The sequence below is a fragment of the Manis pentadactyla genome, chromosome 11 (genome assembly GCF_030020395.1).
Source record: "Manis pentadactyla isolate mManPen7 chromosome 11, mManPen7.hap1, whole genome shotgun sequence".
NCBI lineage: Eukaryota > Metazoa > Chordata > Mammalia > Pholidota > Manidae > Manis > Manis pentadactyla.
Genome location: NC_080029.1, coordinates 106,752,223 through 106,771,735, shown reverse-complemented (window position 1 = coordinate 106,771,735; position 19,513 = coordinate 106,752,223). Strand labels below are relative to the sequence as shown.

General features: G+C 46.9%; 1 protein-coding gene and 1 long non-coding RNA gene across 2 annotated transcripts in view; one reads left to right on the top strand and one right to left on the bottom strand.

The window, feature by feature from the left end:
- Nucleotides 1–15,401, top strand: part of ALDH1A2 (aldehyde dehydrogenase 1 family member A2) — a 97,856-nt gene extending 82,455 nt beyond the window's left edge. The window contains exons 9-14 of the mRNA XM_036903011.2: nucleotides 2,304–2,406; nucleotides 4,120–4,304; nucleotides 5,678–5,842; nucleotides 6,514–6,671; nucleotides 6,978–7,052; nucleotides 13,605–15,401. Of these exons, the coding sequence (XP_036758906.1) occupies nucleotides 2,304–2,406; nucleotides 4,120–4,304; nucleotides 5,678–5,842; nucleotides 6,514–6,671; nucleotides 6,978–7,052; nucleotides 13,605–13,677 (759 nt within the window). The 3' untranslated portion in view covers nucleotides 13,678–15,401. The remainder of the gene's footprint in view (nucleotides 1–2,303; nucleotides 2,407–4,119; nucleotides 4,305–5,677; nucleotides 5,843–6,513; nucleotides 6,672–6,977; nucleotides 7,053–13,604) is intronic.
- Nucleotides 5,834–13,597, bottom strand: LOC118921310 (uncharacterized). The gene is made up of 3 exons (XR_005028283.2): nucleotides 13,434–13,597; nucleotides 10,031–10,177; nucleotides 5,834–5,903 (listed from the first exon to the last, which is right to left on the bottom strand). It is a non-coding gene; the product is annotated as an uncharacterized LOC118921310 (long non-coding RNA).
- Nucleotides 15,402–19,513: the final 4,112 nt, after the last annotated feature.

Sequence of the window (19,513 nt, the reverse complement as noted above, 5' to 3'; positions counted from 1 at the left end):
AAAGCTCTTGTCCATTTAGTTTCCTAGACTCTGAGATGAATTCAATTAATATGGATTCTTTAGGGCAGAGAGAGCCAAGCACCCCAGAAGTCCTCAGCAGAACAGACAGCCCCGGGCCACCCTTCTCGGGGACTCCCCTGGGTGCCATCGCCCACCTGCCCCCTGCTGCGGGGCTCTCCTCTCTCACCAGAGGCCTCAGCTCCAGTCATCATTTTCACTTGACTGCTCTTCTCCTGCCAAACAGAGGGCCAGGTTCTCCTTTCTGCTGTGTGTATGTATTTTCTTCTTGAAGTAGAGCTTGGGTGCCTGAGAACGGGGCCTGTGTTAGCGTGTCTTCCTAAGGAGTTTACCTTGGGGTAGCAGAGAGACAGGCGGGCAGGGCAGGGCAGGGGCAGCCTGGCTGGTGGGCGACATCTGCCCATTAATCTGCGGAGCCAGATGTTAGTATTTCTCAACCCCCTAGAAACTAACATTGTCCTGCAAACTAAGAAATTCTCATTCTTCCTCTTTCAGGGACATCGCTATTTTTTCCCCAAGGTTAGTTTTCCTCAGTATGAGAGTATATTTTTCTAAGACTTTTTGCCATGAAGTAAAGTAATAATAAAGGCACAAAAGCATTTAATCCAGAGAATGAGTAATTTGGGGGACGGGGGGAAGTCAGAGAGTTTCCCCAGTGTTTTTCTGAAGCAGCTGATTTGCGTAGACAGTTTGGGAGATGCCGGGGGCCGCCTGCTTTGGGAGGTCTAGCAGTACCACCTCTTATCACCTCCATTCTCTGCACTGAATGTGGAGCAAGCAGGGCCCATAGCTGCTCACGCCCGTGTGTGGTGAACATGCTTGGGTTCTTTACTGTGTGCCAGGCTGGGTTCTCAGGGCCATATATCTTAAGTCACTTAATCCTCAAGACAATTAAATTTGAGGTAGATACTGTTCTTAGCCCTGTTTACAGAGGAGGGAACCGAGGCTCAGTGAAGTTAAATAATTTCCCAAGGTCAAACAGTTGGTAGGAGAATCGGTACAAAAATCTAGACTCCAGAGCCTTTTCTCTTACCCACGACTGCCCTGCCTGAGGAATTCCTGGTCGTACTTGAGGATATTAACAAGGGCAGGAGGACTCACATGGAAATTTAGCATTTCTCTTCTCCAGGCTTTTAAAAGACTTAATTTGCAGTAGGATTCCAGGCAAAAGTAGGATTTTTCATCTCATAAGGACAAACTGCCTTTCTGGGCTTTGCAGTAGCTCAGCATTTTTCATGATGTGACCTCTGCCCTGCAGCAGAGCCCCTGTTACTGGTCTGGTTCTCTGGAAGCAGCCGCTGAGATGGAGTTTGGCTCGTAGATTGTTTATTAGGGATCCCTGCTGAAGGGGAGTAGACACAAGGGGAAGCCAAATTGCAACGCGGGCCTGAGGGCCTGGGCCAGCCACATGCAGTGGGATGGAGGATAGACAGCCCCTCAGAGCTGTCCTGTGGTGGCCTGAAAGGGCAGGGCCTTTACACCCCTGTTACCATCAATCAGTGGGTGTGGCCAGGGGCGGGTGTGCCCTTGGGCAAGGGAGCCCTGCTCAGCTGGGCAGACTCTGAAGGAGCCGGTAGCATTCCTAGGCACTGAGAGATGTTCTTCCCTGAAGGGGGCTCTAGGAGGTGCAGTCCTATTTCCATCTTGACACTTTCAGTTTCACTGGAAATATCAGTCTACATAACAGTAATTCCTTTCTCCAAACTCAGCCTATTGTTTGGAGTCTAGATAAATAGGCATTGTACAAGTAAAGACAGATCCTTGGCTGTCTGGAATCCTTTTACTACAGCTCTAGGCAGAGGCAAAGGTGGATCATCTATAGTCCCTTTGGCTCATGTGATTAAGTCATACCTGGCCTTTTGGAAACACATAAAGGTTGGTTTTACTTTCACCATGTCTTTTAGGTGGAGCCAGTTAGCTTTTTCCTGGAGGCAGAGTCCAAAGCTAAAAGCCATAGTGCGCTGATGGAAAACCTCCAGTCACATTTTGCTTGCCACTCACCTTTAAAGAAATCTTGCAGTGATGAAAATTGCAGATTTAACCCCCTTTTCCTTGCTCCTTCTGTCACAAAACTAAAGCAGCATTTCAGCTCACTTCACACGGACATCAAATTGTATCCCCACTGACTTACATCCTGCTTACACAGTTGGCCACAGGAGCTGTTCCTGTGTCACCCAGTGCAGGACCCATTTCTGCTATATCCCATTGGGACCAGACTTGGCTTTGGCCACTAACTGTCTCAGCTGCAAGGTGTGCAAAACCTTTCTCCACTTCCTTTATTTCAGGTTGGAAAACTTATCCAAGAAGCAGCTGGAAAAAGTAATTTGAAGAGAGTAACCCTGGAACTTGGAGGGAAAAGCCCCAATATTATTTTTGCAGATGCTGATTGTAAGTCACCCACAAAATCTCATCTATGTCCCGGCACCTGCCCTACTGTGCTCTCTCTTGTATCTCCACTTTTGACAGGACACTAAGGAAAAGATCTTCGAAACTAAGGGGCATTTAAGGAGAAGAATCTGGATGACCTTCCTCCTAAGGAGAAAATAGTTTCATACTGGGAAGGAGCACTCATCAGCCGACAACTAAACAGAGTTCATTTTCTAGGCATGAACGAGCCACTTCGACCCTGTGATGTTGTAGAATAGGGTAGAAGAGGTGAAGGTTTGGTCAGTGTGGTATAGTTGAAAAAGCAATGGTTTAAGCCTCTGAATATCTGAAATACAATCTGTCTTCCTAGATTCAAGAAATCTAAAACTTCTCAACTGTGCCTAGTGAATTTGTAGATCACTGAAAAAAATTTGAGTTCACTAGCCTGGCCAGCATCTCCCAAACCCACAATCCTCTCTCTGTTTAGTCATCCCAGCCTCTTTCTGTTGCTCCCAAGACTTTCAGTCAGCATGACAATACACTATGGTCAGCTCTGTATGAACAGGCCTTAACTGGAGATGGTTATGCCTCCTTTACAGAGGCTTGGAGCAGTAACTAGGAAACCCCGGGACTCCAGGGAGGATGCCCCCTAGTCTATTCTGAACAGATGTGGGCTTTCTGTTTTTGAGAGCTTACCAGGGAATGAAATTCCAAAATCTCCTCCGGTTACCCTTTTTCTTCTACACATCCTGCCAGGCAGACCTGCTTTTCCAGTGTCACCTCCAGAGAGAGCAGAAAGCAGATGGCCAGAATTTCAGCCACAGCTTGGAATTTGCAGAGTTCAGTTGCAGCTCTGCACTGCTATCAAAGCGATCAGCATTCTTATACCTAACTTCCTCTCAGGGAGTAGGCACTCCACTGACACAGCATTGACTGACTGGCGATTGATTGATTCCGGCAGTCAGTCATTTAACAACTAGCACACACCAGGTTTACTAGTACTACCTCGAAGTGTAAGATTCAAGCAATAAAATGAAAGCATTATGATATGCTATACAATTCCATGTAAATATAGAAGGAATTTAGTGTCTTTAAAGTATATCCATGCTGTTATAGTTTAATTCACCAAAATACTGGTTAAACATACAGCTACAAGGTTCTCTAGAGTTAAGGGTTGCAAATTGGTAGTCCACAGGCCAAATGCAAGGTACAGATATGTTTACCAGTCTAAATATTACACAGTGCTTAAAAGAACAAAAGCTGTCCATTGAAAATACTGAATCCTGTTTTTTTCCTAAAATTGGAAATCTCGCAGCCATTGTCTTATATTGAGTCACAAAAGCAGCCAAATGTAGTGGCTTTCTGGCTGAGTCTCCATCAGATTGTTTTAATACCTGGCAGAGTCATACCATTCCATTGTCTGCCTAGCCCATTGGCATCCTGGGGTGTGAGACCCCTGTTACAGATGACATTGTCCAGTCCATCTTGTTACAGAGGAAGGAGACTCAAAGAAGTGAAGTCGTCTAAGTTCACATGGCAAGTGACATCAGGGTGTAGTTAGAACTGGTGCAAAGGTGTGTTCTCAGGCCAGTGCTCTGTACTGCGCTGACCACTGTTAGGTTCTGTGGTGAGCGTGGTATTCCAGCTGGGGCTTCGGAGAGGCGGGCAGGTGGCTCCACCGGCAGCCCCCCTCAGCTGGGGTGGTGCTGAGTGTGGGGCTGTTCCCTCCCATAGTGGACTACGCCGTGGAGCAGGCTCACCAGGGTGTGTTCTTCAACCAAGGCCAGTGCTGCACCGCAGGGTCCCGCATCTTCGTGGAGGAGCCCATCTACGAGGAGTTTGTGAGAAGAAGTGTGGAGCGAGCCAAGAGGCGCATAGTGGGGAGCCCCTTGGACCCCACCACTGAGCAGGGACCCCAGGTAGAGAAATCATAAATGCTCCCCTCCTTCACTTAATCCCTGGTAGGCACGGACCCTGGACACTAGTGGGACCCAACAGAGCCACCTCTTTCTTTTTCTGCTGCTTCCTTACTCTTCCAACTCATCTTCATGGCTGGAAATGCAGCCAGTGAAGCATTGCTTATTTCGTATGCTTCTCCTTTCCTTTCTAAACATTATTTCTGAAAAACTAAGGGATTAGGATGGCCTTCAGGGTACATTTTTGGAGTTGCTCAGTTCTAAAGGGCATGGCTTTGGCATGACAAGATGGATTTTGACTCTGGAACCCAGTTCCAGGCATCACCATTGGCCTTCAGGTCATCCCTACAGATGCCACAGTCAAGGCAGGTGGGTTTGCCAGTTATCCCTTTTCCAGTTGCCAAGGAATCTCTCTAACAACTCTGCCTACTGTGGGGAGATCACTTGCGACTTATAAATGTGTAGGAAGTGCAGTGCTATCTAGTCTGTCCTCTGCTATGTGGTCATCTCTGGCTCTGAGTGCTTCACGCCATGGGGTAGGAAGGGCCACAGAAGTCCCTGCAGGCTGCCCTATTTAGCTCTGCAGGTCCTCCACAATCATCAAGGCGTATGTCCAGATGGAATTCTGATTTTAAACTGTAGTTAGAGTCTAAGAATTTTTAAAGGAATATCTAGATCAGACCTCATTTGGATCACTAGAGTGTGGGTCTTCCTGAAAAGAAACACCTCCTAAGTTTGGGACCATTTGGGAGAAGACTGGTGTTCCAGTTGAGCAGTTCAAACTCAGGTGAATGTAGAATCTTTCTGTTATTTACCAAAATAGTTGAGTGATAATTCTATAAATTCTGGGGGGCAAGACTGATCTTATTTTGTGGACTAGGGAGAGCTAGCCTGCACTCCGTAAACTTAATCCGGTCATCCAAAGGTGTAGTAGGAGGTCCATTAAAAATATACCCCAAAAGGATTTGATATGTGGCGTCATGTAGCTTATCTATTATCTTCATCTTTTTAGTATCAGTACAACTTGCTAAACTACTCATTTGGTTAAAGAGTTCAGTCTTCCCCAGTAAACAGTAAATAATAAATTAACCAGTGTCTTCATCACCCAGAAACACTGGCCAAGTCTTTACTGGTACTTCTGATTTGGCAGTATTTTCAAAGCAGCACATTTATGGGAATTCTCGATACATTAGGTTGAACCATACAACATTATCATTTTTCATAGGTCAAAAATGGCTAAATAACAGCAGTTTCATATGATTTGACTAGATATAATAAAGCTTAGAAAAAATCACAACTAAGAGATTCTTGAGAACATGCTTTTTCCATTTTTATAGAAGATTTTACATGGGATCATTAGGTAATTTCTTCTGTAGATTGATAAGAAACAGTACAACAAGATCCTGGAACTCATCCAGAGTGGTGTGGCCGAGGGAGCCAAGCTGGAATGTGGAGGCAAAGGGCTGGGCCGAAAGGGGTTTTTCATCGAGCCCACGGTGTTTTCCAACGTCACTGATGACATGCGGATCGCCAAGGAGGAGGTATCGAATATGGAGTTCTAACAAAAGCCACATCTTCCTTGGGATGGTTTCCAGAGCATTTCTAGTAGACAATATTATAGGTTTAGCTCTTTCTATTTTATATGCACTCTGCAATAGCAATAAACATGGCTATGAAAATCCCACTTTTGAGAAAATAATTTAAACAAAAAGGCAAGCAAGTTGGATGGAGACCAGCTGACATGCTATATGGTTGCAATTACTAGCCAGCAGAACAATCAAATAGGCACTCATTGTCCTCAGTAACACACTGGCAACAGTTCAGCTCCCTCCAATGGGGGTCACTAGGCTGTTGACTAGGAAAGAGGAAGAACCCAAGCGCACTCACAGCTGTGCGGAAGAGGGGCCAGGACCGGGTGAGCCAGCCACCCAAAGCATCATGCTCAGTCCTGGGGCAGCGCTAGGGGGGTCATGGAGAATGCAGCTTCCCAAAACCGCATGTAATCCAGAGGGGCCAGGAGGTGTTAAACAGACCCTAAGGTTAGATTCTTATATAATCTTATTCTGGCAAAGTTTGGGATATTTTACAGTTTTAAGCTGCTAAGTATAAATGTCACTTAAATAATGAAGGCAGAGTAAACCTGCTTTGAAATACAAAAAGCAGCTAAAGGGATGGCAAAGCAACCACATTGGGTCGAATTATTTTGTTGCAGATCTTTGGCCCCGTTCAGGAAATTCTGAGGTTTAAGACTATGGATGAAGTTATTGAAAGAGCCAATAATTCAGACTTTGGACTCGTAGCGGCTGTCTTTACTAATGACATCAACAAGGCCCTCACAGTGTCTTCTGCAATGCAAGCTGGGACTGTTTGGTAAGATCAGTTTCCTTGTTGGCTATATTCTCTAGTGGGGTCAGGGCCCTGTGAGGCCCCGGAGCCAGGGTGAAGCAGCACATAGCCTCTGGGGGGATGGAGAAGGTCACAAGTGGCTGCACCCTGAAAGGGGAGTCACTCCTGACTGGCTGGATCATGATAGCAATGTAAGTTTTAATTTATAAATACTGCATCTGGAAAAAGAAGGAATTAAAAATAAAACGTTTAAAAGAAATATCACACCAGTGAGATTATTTCTATGCAGTCAGATTCACCCTAACTCACAATACTGTTTTCTTCTTTCAGGATCAATTGTTACAATGCCTTAAATGCCCAGAGCCCCTTTGGGGGATTCAAGATGTCTGGAAATGGGAGAGAAATGTAAGTGTCCAAAGTTGCTGGTACCTGCAGAGAAACAGGGCTAGCGAATATCAGCGCAGAGGAGTACTCTCAAAATCATTTAATTCTCAGACTCTCATCCATTTGTTAAACAAACACTTTGATGAGCACATTCTTCTATAAGCAAAGCACTGTGTTGCACAGTACCAAGATGAATAAACACAATTCCCTTAAGTAGGAACTGAGAAAAATTAATGTACCAGTCATTCCATATAATAAGGGCTATTTTAATATAGAAGTATGCCAGATATCTTAAGTACAGAGGAGAAATCAATTAATTTTGCCTGATGGGGTCAGAGAAGACTTCTCAGAGGAGATAACGTTTCAGTTTTTTAGGCGCAGGCACTCCAGGCAGAGAGACTAGCCAGGACAAAGACACGAAGGCACAAGGAGTGCAGAGCTCTCAGGAAACAAAACAGAGTTTCATGTGCTTAAAGGTCACAAACTGCCAGCCAAAGGCCAAATTTGGCTTGCAGAAATATTTTGTTTTGCCTCATAGTATTTAAACATCTGTAACATTCAAAAATGAGGAGGCTTTAAATAAAATTGAGATATCTTGATTTCCATTCCACCACAGCAAAATTGCTACAGCTGTGAGCTGTGCAAGTCACCATTGCTACTCCTGTTGCCACTCCTGTTGCTTCGGGGGCTGAATATTGGTTGTCATTCATTTTACACATACCCAGTTCACTCACTCATGTCACCTGCTCAGCCCCCATAGCTCCTTTGAGTCTGGGGTGGCAGGGTTTTAGGCACACGATGAATGGAGGGGACTTGCTGAAGATACAAGTGAATGGGTTGGTTTAAACCCAATCTCAAAGGGCTTTTAAAGGGCATTCTGTGGGAGCTGAGGAGGTACTAATGTTTTTAAGGCCAAAATTCCTGGCATATAGAGGATGCCTTAAGAGAGACTAGAGGAAGAAGACATATTAGGAGGATTTAACAATAATAATAGATGCCGTTAATTAAATGCCTGCTCTCTATGTAGGACTTTATGCTAAATTATTTCCTAACCTTGTCTTATTTGATTTTCACAATGATTAAATGAGTTGGATGTACTTATCTTCATATGACAGTGGTTTAGATGATGAATAAGGGGTTAGACTAGTTAGATAGCTAGTTAAGTGGCAGATCTGAGACTTGAACCTAGGTTTCCGTGGCTCCAAATGCACCTAGTTCCCATGGTGTCCAGCCAAGGAAGCCTGGGACCAGGCGCAGGGACTGTTCAGGGACAGGATCAGAGCTGGGTGGAGTCCTGAGACGCTAAAGACTTGAAAAATGGGACTATCACAGAGGAAAACCAGACTCAAGAGGGATCTTATTTTCAGGCTTCATGTATAAATGGGTTTTTTGAGACACATTCAGAGGATGAATGGTAGGCAGGGTCTTCCTGAGCTAGCAATGCCCCCCGTCCAAAAAAAGTTTTCCTTCATTTCGAAAGGAACTGGATCCGTGTTTCCTAAATCCCATGACACCCAAGAGAAGCATCTTCCATGCCCATTTCCTCTGCCACAGCTGAATGCATCCTTTGTTGAGCAAATGCTTAGTTTCACAATTGATCTACTAACAAGTATGGAGCATATACTATGTGCAAAGAACTGTGCTTGGTTTGTGGGGGAAAATAGAGCAATCAGGGCACTTAAAATTTTGTTGGATAAATGATATACGCAGCATTGAAAGAATCAGAATTCCATGGAAGACTGAAATAATAGAGGAGTTCAGGGATGAAGGAGATCATTGGGAGTGGAGGAAGTCTGGGAAACTTGTAGATATGAACTAAGGTAGGAGTTTTGAATTGACTTTTAAAGGAGAGGAACATTTGGGTAGATGGAGAGAGAGGAATATTTTTTCAGGGCAAAGCAAGGTAGCAGTAGGAGAAGGGTGAGTAAAAGCTTTGTGGCAGAAATAAGTGTGGTGTTTGGGGGAAAGTGCAGTGAGCCCATAACTCTAGCACAGAAGATGTACATGCTCCAGATACTTCAGCTGGTGATTACAGCTCCCAGCCATAGAGTACGTATAGAGCAGAGTTTCTAGACCCACACTATTTAGATGATGTATCCTGGCTCTCCTGCTTCATACCTGGGCAACCTTGGACAAATTACTTAATCTCACTAAGCCTGTTTTCTCATCTATAAAATGGGAATAATTATAGCACCCAACCCAGAGTGGCCATGAGGATTGAGTGTTAGTAATAAGTGTGCCAAACATCCAGCACAGTATCTGCAAACCTTCAGAAAATGTTAGCTGCTGCCATCACTGCTGATCAAGCAGATGAGTGCCATGTAGGTGAGGCTTCTTTTTCTTATTCAGCATATTACATTGAAAGTGTGGCACGGTTTTCTCTAAATTCCAGCTAGTATCACCAACTTAGGGTTTACCACTGGGGATATCAGAGAGAAACTGCTCTGGCTTGAGCCTTTGCTTCTGGCCTTCAGTACCTCTCCGTTGCTGTACAGCCAGAACCCATAACCAACCTGGATCCTGTCTGCTCAGTTAGTAGTATCCCTTTGGCTTTTATAAAGTCTTCATGCACTCCAGCTCTCTCTAATTAGCTTGCATATGGCCTTAACTTTCTGCTTCCATTTTTCAAGATGCATTTGACTTGTTATTTCATTTCCTGCTTCTGCGTTTGTGCTTTCCTTGTCTCTTAAACGCTGGGGCAGTCACTGGTTCTGGGAATGCACTCCACATCTTTAAAAGGGTGGTTCATGGCATAAGATATGCTTGCAATACATAATGGCTGGTTGATGGAGCCTCATCCCAGGCTAGGCCTGGACTCTCAGCATGGGCTCACCTCCTGCCAGGATTCAGGCATGTGACATTCTCCAGGTCCAGTCTGTTACTAACAGAAACATGCCCTTTGCCTGGAAGGGTGGTCCAGGAGACCGTTTGGCTGCATCAGGACCACACAGAACCGTGGCCCAAGAGACTGGAGAACAGCTGCTCTCAGCTTGGCTCACTGGCACTGTTGTGATTGGCCTTCCCAGGGCAGTTAAAAAATGGTGAGGAAATAGTGCTCTTTGACGAGTCTCACTTCATTTTGTCTAAATTTAAATTACATGGCTCTTCAAACTTGACCCAAACATGTTTTCTCTTCTTTGAATGACCTAGAGTGGTAGAAAATGCTTCAGTTAGAAGGGCTTGCCCTGTCCAGGTCCCAGCAGAGTGTCTGCAAACCTTGAGAAAGTGGTTTTCCAGCCTCCTTACTTCTCATTGATTATAGTCCTAGAAAGTCCACTAAACCCTCTATCTGGATGGAACTGCTTCTGTCATGGCCTGCAAGCTCCAGGAAGCTTTGGCCCCTGACACCTCCCTGCCCACCTCTAACAGGAACAGAGAAGGGAAGTAGTGCTTTGGGAAAAAGGCTCCAGGGATAGCTGTGGAAACCCTTGAGTTCTCCCCTGCAGAGAGCTGTGGAGAGAGCTGCCCTCTGCAGGTTGCCTGATGCGCTGGCCTCTGAGTCCCAGGGTCCGGGACTTGGTCTGAGTTCCTCTCAGTTCTGCCTCTCCAGCCCATTCTGTCTATTTCACTCTTCCCGCCCTTTTCCTTGCTTCCTCCTTTCTGCTCCACTGAGACAAGAGGTCATAGAGCCCAAGCTATAAAATATTGTCACAAACCAAAGGGATGGGAAGAAAGCTACGAACCTCAGCATTTTAAAAACTAAAGACACAGGCTTAGGAGATGAGAAGCATTATTAAGATACTCTAAGGGCTTCTCAGGTGTGCATGTGTGCACATATGTACATGTGTAGCATGCATGTGCATGGAAGGTCACCTGCAGACTGGGGGAAGGGACTTGCTAAGCATGACTATCTGGGGACTCACTCAGTGATTCTGATTTAGTAGATTTGAGCTAGGGCCCAGGTTCTGCATTTTTAACAAGCTTCTGGAATGACTGAGATGCAGGTGGTCTGGAGACCCTGCTCTGAGAAATGGTGCTCTAAGCCAAAGAAAAGGTCAGGGACACATACACCCTAAACAGAAACCCCCATTTGTTTTATGGGTGAATCTTAGTGATTTCGTACAATGGCTGGCTGAGAGACACCAAAAACTAACATCTCACCTGACCCAAAGGCATGCCATGTGTGGTTCATCTTAGGAAATAAACCCTCATCTGGCTGAGATGCTGGAGTATGTGCTTCTGCATGTGCTGAGTGTGAAAGTGGCCTTGCACTGGGATTAGGGCATTGCAGTATCACTACGCCTGCTTTTGCACACAAGTGTCACCCTTGGGGTGCTCAGGAATCTACAACTAAGCAAGCTCCTCGGGTGAGCCTTGTATTTGCTGAGGTTCAGGAACTGCTGCCTGAGAGGTGACTGGGCTCCACTGGAGTCATCCAGCCAGTGAGTGGCAGAGCCCAGCTGGCACTCCTGTCTGCTGACCTCCAGCTCCAGTGTCCTTTTTATGGCAGTCTGAGCCCATGCCTCTGTCTCAGAGCAGGCTGTGGACAGATGGTGGCCTGGAACCCTGGGGAGGAGACCTCCAATCCTTCAAGGTTTTCCATTGCATCGCCCACCCAAAGACTACAGGACACACATTCCCACTCGAAAGCAACTGCACCGCCAGGCTTCTGACTGTGCACTTCTTTATATTTCTCACAACCTAGCGAGAAATCTGAAAGTGGGTCAGGGTCCGCCCCAAGTGCGTACACAAGCCAGGAAACAAAAGGGAGTAACCTCACTTCAAACAGGCGGCAGATGATGTCTGTGAGGAAGAGATACTTTCAGAATTGCCCAAGGGCAGGAAATTTTCCACAGAGCCAGAGCTGAGCTGGTATTAAAAAGACTCAGAGCCTGGATGGAGCTAATGAGGGAACTTTATGCTGAGTGCGGCCGACCCAAGTTTAGTCTTCTCATTCCTGTGAGCAAGATGGCCAGTGCAGATAAGAACACAGCACGCTTGCCCCAGCCTCTCCTTGGCTGCCTTCTCGTGTCCTGGCACAGGGCGGGGAGAGTATGTCAACTCAGGTGCCCTTGGTGCCCAGAGGAACTGCTGGCAAAGCGACGGAAGCCTTGTTGAGAGCACGGGGATTCCCGGAAGGAAGCAGAATGAGCCATTGACAGTAGGTCTTGATTGCAAAGCACAGTTACATGACTATTTTAAAAGACAGCTTCCTTAATCCTTTCTTGTTCAAATATATCTCTAAGTGTTCCTGACATTCTCCTGGTACAGATGGTGTGAGAACTGGGGCAGGACGATGGGGAGAAGCCCGCCTTCCCTTTCTGCCAGTCACCAGGTGCTTTGAGCCTGACGCTGTAGGCTCTGCACGTGGCTAGGTAGAAGGCAGACAGCATGGCGGGCGAGGTAACCCTCGGTGAGGGAGGCAGGGATGCTCAGGCAGCCCCTGCCCGTGTGACCACACGGGGACAGAGGCAGGGACCAGGCACTCTGTGACCACAGAGGACCGGGAGCTCCTCTGCTGCGGGCACCAGGAAAAGCTTCACAGAGGGGAGACTTTACAAAGATAGATGGAAGCAAAGTTCAATTATTTAAAATTTTAAAAACTAGGTGAAGGTGCTTGATTTTACATGAAAGAGATCATAGGAGGAAAAAAGCAATTAAATTGATGGGAAAATGTGAAGGGAATAAAGAGCAGTAAAGGAGGGGAGCATTGCAGCAACCAGGCCCTGCCGCGCCCCAGCATCCTCAAAGCAGCGGCCAGGACTGCCTCTCAGGTGTCCTGGGTGCTGGGAAGGCCTGCGTCTCCTGTCGGCACCTAGACGGGTGACCCAGCTCCCCGGAGCCCGGGCCCCATAATGCTGCCCTCGGGAAGGGCTCCAGGCACGTTTACCGAGTGACCGGCAGTCCTTGGTCTGTGACCGAGATCCCTGAGGACTCCGTGCGCCAGGAGGGAAGTGGCCCAAGGAGTCTTGGCGGAACAGCTTACTACCACCTCTCAGTTCTTTGTCAGTCAGAAATTGTGATTCCCTGGCCTCCCTGCCTCTGTGGCGTAGTGGGCAGTATCAATTCGGGCTTACGTTCTAAGGCGTTGAGGTGGCTCGTGCTCTTCCGTGGCCGGCCTTTGTGTACTGATTTCCATGTATCAAATCTAAGGACCAGTAAGAAGGAATTTGGAACACCAGAGAGCACCCTGGCCTGCGAATCTCCTGGTTTTCTTTCGTTACAGCGGACTAGATTTCTAGAAAGGCAGCCAGAGCACAGACACAGCAGAGGGCGCCCGCGGCAGGAGCCAGGTTTAGCAAAGGAAAGCTCACTGTTGTCCTGAAGAGCCACTGTGCCTGTGGGACTCATGCGGCATTAGAGATGGGGGCTTGGGCCTGGCTAAGCCCCAGGCCTGCTCCCCCGAGTGGCTGGCAATCCTTGCCTCTCTGTGCAAAATTGTGAGGACAAATTACTCTTTACCTTGAAGAAGCAGTGGCATGACCGCTTTCTCTGCTCCTCAGAAGATGATGGCTGAGCTGTCCTGCTTTTAGCAATTGACAAACTGCCCCTTCCCAGGACTCTCACTGCCTCGTGGGCTGGGCTGGCTGCTGGGGCCTCTGGTGTCTGACGCTGCCCATTTTCTCTTTTCAGGGGAGAATTCGGCTTGCGAGAGTACTCCGAAGTGAAGACTGTGACGGTGAAGATCCCCCAGAAGAACTCCTAAGAAAAGGCCAACGAGGAAGATGAAGGCCAGCCTGCACGACTCCCTCTCTCTGCATTCCCCGTGGGGCCTGGCTCTCAGGAATCCAAAGCAGATACTCAGTCCTTATTTAAAGACTTAAATGATAACACGTAGGCCGGGCTGGGCACTGCATAACTAAAGCAAGCCCGCTGGGCACGGTTTCTTGGCACTCTGCAAGGGATCTCCTTGATGATACCAAATATTGGGGAAGGTGGGATGAAGGTAATCGGAGTAGCTATTGGGCACATCCAGTATCTCCTTCTGGAGTAAGAGGTTGAAGAAGGGAGCTGCATTATCTGATGCCTTTTGTCACAGGAACTTCCCTCATGAGGAAAGTTAGCCTTTCCAGTGTCTTCCCTGTCTCCTTCCGGGCGCTCCCCACTCACCCACCCCTTCCTGTTCCTCCAAGGAGATCTCAGCTGAGCTCATTTGGGGCAGATGTTTGGGCCTGGAACAATTTTCCAAGGTTTTGCAGCCAAATTACCATTTCATGTTATCCATTTCTTCAAAGCAAAACAAGAAATGGTTTCAGTTAGAGCCAGACTGGACTGAAAATGCTGGGAGCTGGCACACTGCAGATGGGCTAGGAAATAAGGGCTTGGGATACTCCTGACGGAGCCTGGTTTTCTTACATCCACGAACAGCATGGCTGGATAAAGATCAGGAAGACGGCGCTCTGGAGGTCATCACAGAGCTCACGGCTTTGGAGGGGGTGTGTACGTGGACTTCCTTCGTGACGGCTCTGGAATAAGGCAGAGGGTGGGTGGTTTTTCATAGATTGGTAAGATCTTTTCCAAAGTTTATCTTTCAAATCAACCAAAGATGGAATTGAGTAGGCTCAAGAATTCAGAAAAAGGTGAAGTTGGGTGCCTTGCAGAAATAATTCCATTTCCAGTACTGGCTGACAGTTCTGAGGTAGTGAATGATCTCTGAACTTGGAATCCGCAGCATCTGCCTCCCGCCCACACTGCACCGGCTCTGCTGCTCCCGGTGCCATGGGTGTTACTTTGGCCTGTCCACGCCTGGAGTTTCCTTTTCCATTTGCACAGAGTTCCATTGTGCCATAATTGTCATGCTCCTCAGAGCTCCTCTGTCACACCCAGTGGCTTGTCCTCCTGGACAAGCTTGCCTCTCAGCCTCCAGAGTGGGAGGCATGAAGCAGCCCACCTCCCTGTCCTCCCCAGCCACACACACACCTCTTCTGCTTCCCGGTGACTCCACTGTGTGGTGCAGGCAGTGGCAGCTTCCTTTCCATCTTCCCTCTTTCCAGCTGCCAGATTCAATCCAGCCTCTAACCTACATAAAGATCATTTATTTAAAAATACCAAACATAACCTAGACTATATGGAATATAGCCAACACATATATAGCCTCTGTATTTAATGGTTTTCTGCTTTCTAACCATACTGGTTTTCTATTTATAACCCTTGTCTATCTGTGATGTTTTAAAGAAATCTCTTCTTGCTGTTATTCACCAACAACAGTGCATTCAGTGGCCCGATCTATGCCTTGAGAGATGCCACATTTCTGAGTTCTTCCATGTGAATGTCATGCTCTCCTCTTATAGTGAGTGCCCAACTGAACATATCCATTAACCAGCTAGTTACCTTTAAACTGCAATATAGAATGTGAAAATGAAGATTTATTTCTTTTAATTTACATAAAAAGAAACCTCTGTGCTAGCAATAAAGCATTTATATTGTGTACTCCTTGGGATTATCTGGCTGTGTTTATAAGTCTTTGCACCATACCTGGTACATCTGGGTCCTTCTCTCAGCTGCTGGGCTTTCAGCTGTGGTGTCCTCTCTGGTTGTTGAGCAGAAATACTCTGGGAAAGCATTTTTGCAAAATGCACTAAGGCAAACAAGACCCTTATGTTCTGACACTTTAAAATCTGTGTGCACAGTTTTGTGTAGCAAACAAGTATAACCACAAATGTATGAAATAACAATTTTCATTCAAAATAGCCTCCATGAAAGCTAAAATGTGAAGGAGTTTTTAGGGCTTTATTCTCACAAACATGGACTGTGTGATGAGAGCTCACATTGGTTGCATTTACAAGTAGCTTTGTTTTTATTTACTGAAGTGAAATCAAAAGCTGACGGCCTGATGTAATATTTTTGCAGCTGTAAAAGGGAAGCTATAAAGGGTGACTGTACTACCAGTGGGAACTTGTTTTGCCCTCTCTCCGTGTTCTCAGAGTTGAGCTTTTGGGGAGTGGCTTCCACCCTTTAGATCTGCACATCCACCTCCACCCAAGTCCCGGTCAAGAGAGACAAAAACAAAAACGATGACTTAGCCATGGAGGAAATCAGACTTGGGGAGAGATGTGTTGGTCTGGACTGGACTTTGTGGCTCTAACTGCTGATACCTTATCCCTCAGAGGAACAAACTGAGCATGGGAAACTTCAGTCCTCAGGGCCCCGGGCTGAACTCTGAAATATCAGGTGCGGGCTCCCTGCAAATCTACCCCTTGGTTCATTACCTTGAGCCACCTCTCAGGAAGAAAATGAGATGGAGATGGGCATAATCATTTAAATGTCTTCTGGCAGGTGCCATTGTAGAGCTTATAGTTAGCAGGAATCTGGAATAAGGCAGACGTAACTCAGTGGTTCTTTGAAACATAAAATTCCTCAACCTTACCCCTTTATGATCCCGACAAAAAGGCAAATGAAGAGGGTGTCACAAATGTCATTAATGAAACTAATACATAGATACTCATCAGTCATCTTTCACCAGCACTACATATTTATGCTCTTGTTTTACTGTTAACCCCTGAGATTTCCATTGCAACATTTCCTTCAAAACATCCTCAGTGCATTCTTATTGATCTCATTCTTTTTCATGACTGTTTAGATAATAAAGGACAAGAATATTATAATATAGGGAATAAAGAACAAAAATAAACAGTGAACGTACTGGACTGTGTAGTAAGACAGGAAAACACCCAAGAAAAGAGGACAATCAGAGAGAGAAGTTAGTAGAAGAGGTGAGTTTTGAACTGGTCTTCAGGAAGGAATGTAATTTCAATGGGCAAGGGAGCAAGAAGGCATTTCTTGTCTAGGGGGTGATCTGCAAAGGTACAGAGGCGAGGCCAGAGCACACTCAGGTGACAGTGAGGAGAGGGGCTGGCTAGGGCAGCCACTGCATGCCAGCATTTGGTCACATGGCTGAGGGCTGGGGTAGGGGTCAGCCAGTGTTCCACAGCACTGTATAAAAATTACATGTAGCATGTAATAGAAAACAGGGAGTCTCCAGTGTTCTTCAAGTTGGAGAGTGATGAAGCAGTGGTTAGAGCATACTGTTTGGACCAGTGTGGATGGAAGGAGAAACAGAGTGATGATGAGATGAGTGTGATGTGATACTAGCTCTGGTCATGGGGATGGAAAGGAAGAAAACAATCCAGTGGAGAAGTCACTAGAACTTGAATGAATATGAAAGAATGAAAAATAAATGAGTTAAGTTTCCAAACCATGGAAACTTCTTTCCATGAAAAAATGGCAGTTGCAGAGGAGGAACCAGAAATACAGAACAAAGTTTTGGGGAACGATCTTAACTTCAGGCTTTGGACATGTAACTTTTGGGGTGACAGATATCCAGACAAATCTCTAGCAGGCAATTGAAGATGGGGGACTGGAACCAGGCTCAGGTGACTGGGCTATGACATGAGCATAAAAGTGGTGGCTCCCTGTACAGGGAACACAAGAATAAACAACCAGGAAAGTGACGAGGAGTCCTCAGGTGGAATCCCTCATGGGTCATTTACAGTTGTGTGTCTTTGGGTAAAGCACATCATCTGGGGCCTCCGCTCCCTCCTGGGTGGGATCAAGATGACCATTCCTGCCCTGCCCGTCTCACAAAGTGGTGTGAGGATTAAATAACGTCATGGATGGCATTTTTCTTCAGTTGGTCCGCATACACACAACTCAAACAACTACAAAAAGTAAAAAAAAATAAAAAAAGACTTGTTGCTTTGCTGATCATCTGCCTCCATAGAGCATGAGAATTTGTCGTTTATCACCCAGTATTGAGGCCATCACATAGACTGTGACTTTCCAGAATAGGGTTTCTGCTGGGTTTCCAGGGAGGCCTCCTGGAAGAAGGGCACGTCTGAATCCTCAAACCAGGAGCAAGGGGTGAGCGCTGCTCCGATTCCCCGCGTTTTGGTCCTTTATAGTCAGCACTTGGTTCAGGCTCTCTGGGGCGGCTGTAAGACCCGCAGGCTGCGACCCGGCTCTCGGTGCCACCCTGAATGTCTCACACGGCTCCTCGGCGGAGCCCCGCTGGGAATGAGAGCATGGGAAAGTCCGCGCCGGAACCGCGGGAAGCCCTCTTCCTAAACAGGTACTTTGTCTAATTCTCACTTGGTCATTGGCCAGATTAAAAGGAAGATCAGCTTGCCATTTAGCCTTTGATGTGAAACTGCTTGGATAATGTTTCTGTTGGCCATTTATCTGTGCAGCAAGGAGGAACCTGAAACCAGCCTGGCCTGAGCCCCATTCCTGCTGGAGCGTGAGCGCCTCGGATCGGTCCCGGGGTCCGTTGGCCTGGCTCGCTCAGCTTGTTTCTCAGGAGCAGGTCCCTGCCCTTCTTCTCCTACTCATGAAATGCATGTTACTGATCTCGTGAGCTTGAGTTGCTAATTTCTTTTACCACACGGCTCCCCCGGTTTGTTTTCAGAGACATGCAGTTGGTTTCATATTGTATATTCTAAGCAGGGTAAAAGGTACCCCGACTCAAGCACTCCTGAGCTGCCAGGAACAGAGACCCCTCCAGCCCCTGCCCTGCGTGGAGCTAAACTCGCTGATTCCAGGAGCCCGGGAGGTCTCTGTCCTTCCAATCCCAGGCATATACATCCAATTTACAGAAGGTACTGGAGGACCTTTGCCACTTCCTCTCGGTTGGTAACCTGCGGTGAGGGCGCCTGAGTCTCCCAGGGGGTAGCCGAGTGGCAGTGAACAGGCGCCCCTAGGGCTGCTCCTGCCAGAGTTCGGCAAACCCCAGGGAAGGGTCTTTATCAAACAGCTGAGATCCCAGCCTGCATTTCCCAAGTTAAGTTCATTCATATACAACCCAGAATTTGTGTAAAATTGAATAAATACCAGGTGCTGCTTGTTAATACAATTAGCTCATGCTCCCTAGTGGCCCCAAGGGAGGAGTAATGCCCACAGACATGCTCGGAGTCCGCAGCAACGTCCAGCCTAGTCGCTGACCGTGTGGGCTCAAAGAAGTGCTGTGCTCCCGAGGGGAGGCAGGGACAGGAGCTTGTCAGACAAAGGCTAGGGACCAGCGCTGTGTGTGTGTGTTTGCATAGATGGGTGTCCATCCAGCATATGTCTCACCTTGTAGGTTCAGATCTGACACACTGGTTTCAGAAAGAAAAGTCTGTTAGTAACATAAAGAGCTTCCCAACAGGCAAGGAAACAGAAAGCTGAAGTGTTCCACTGCTCACAAGCTGTGTGCCTTTAGACAGTTAGCTGTGTGCACCCTCAGTCCCTTCACCTGGAGAATGGGTGATCACATTACCTACCACACACAGTTGTCATGTAGTAGAACCAGGAAATGCATGTAAAGTGCTTAATCGTTCCTACTGTAAGACAATAAAAATGGAATAAACAAATCAGCATTACTAGATTCATAGCTTCACAGAGGTTGTAAATCACATTCCCTTAGTTGGTCCAGCACATCCATGGCTTTGGGCGCCTATGTGGAAGCCACGTAGGGCACCTGCACTAAGGTGGCCTTTGACAGTGGAACTGGAACAAGGAACCTCAGCAAATGCTAGGTGGTTGGCAGGATAGTGGCCATTTAATCCCAC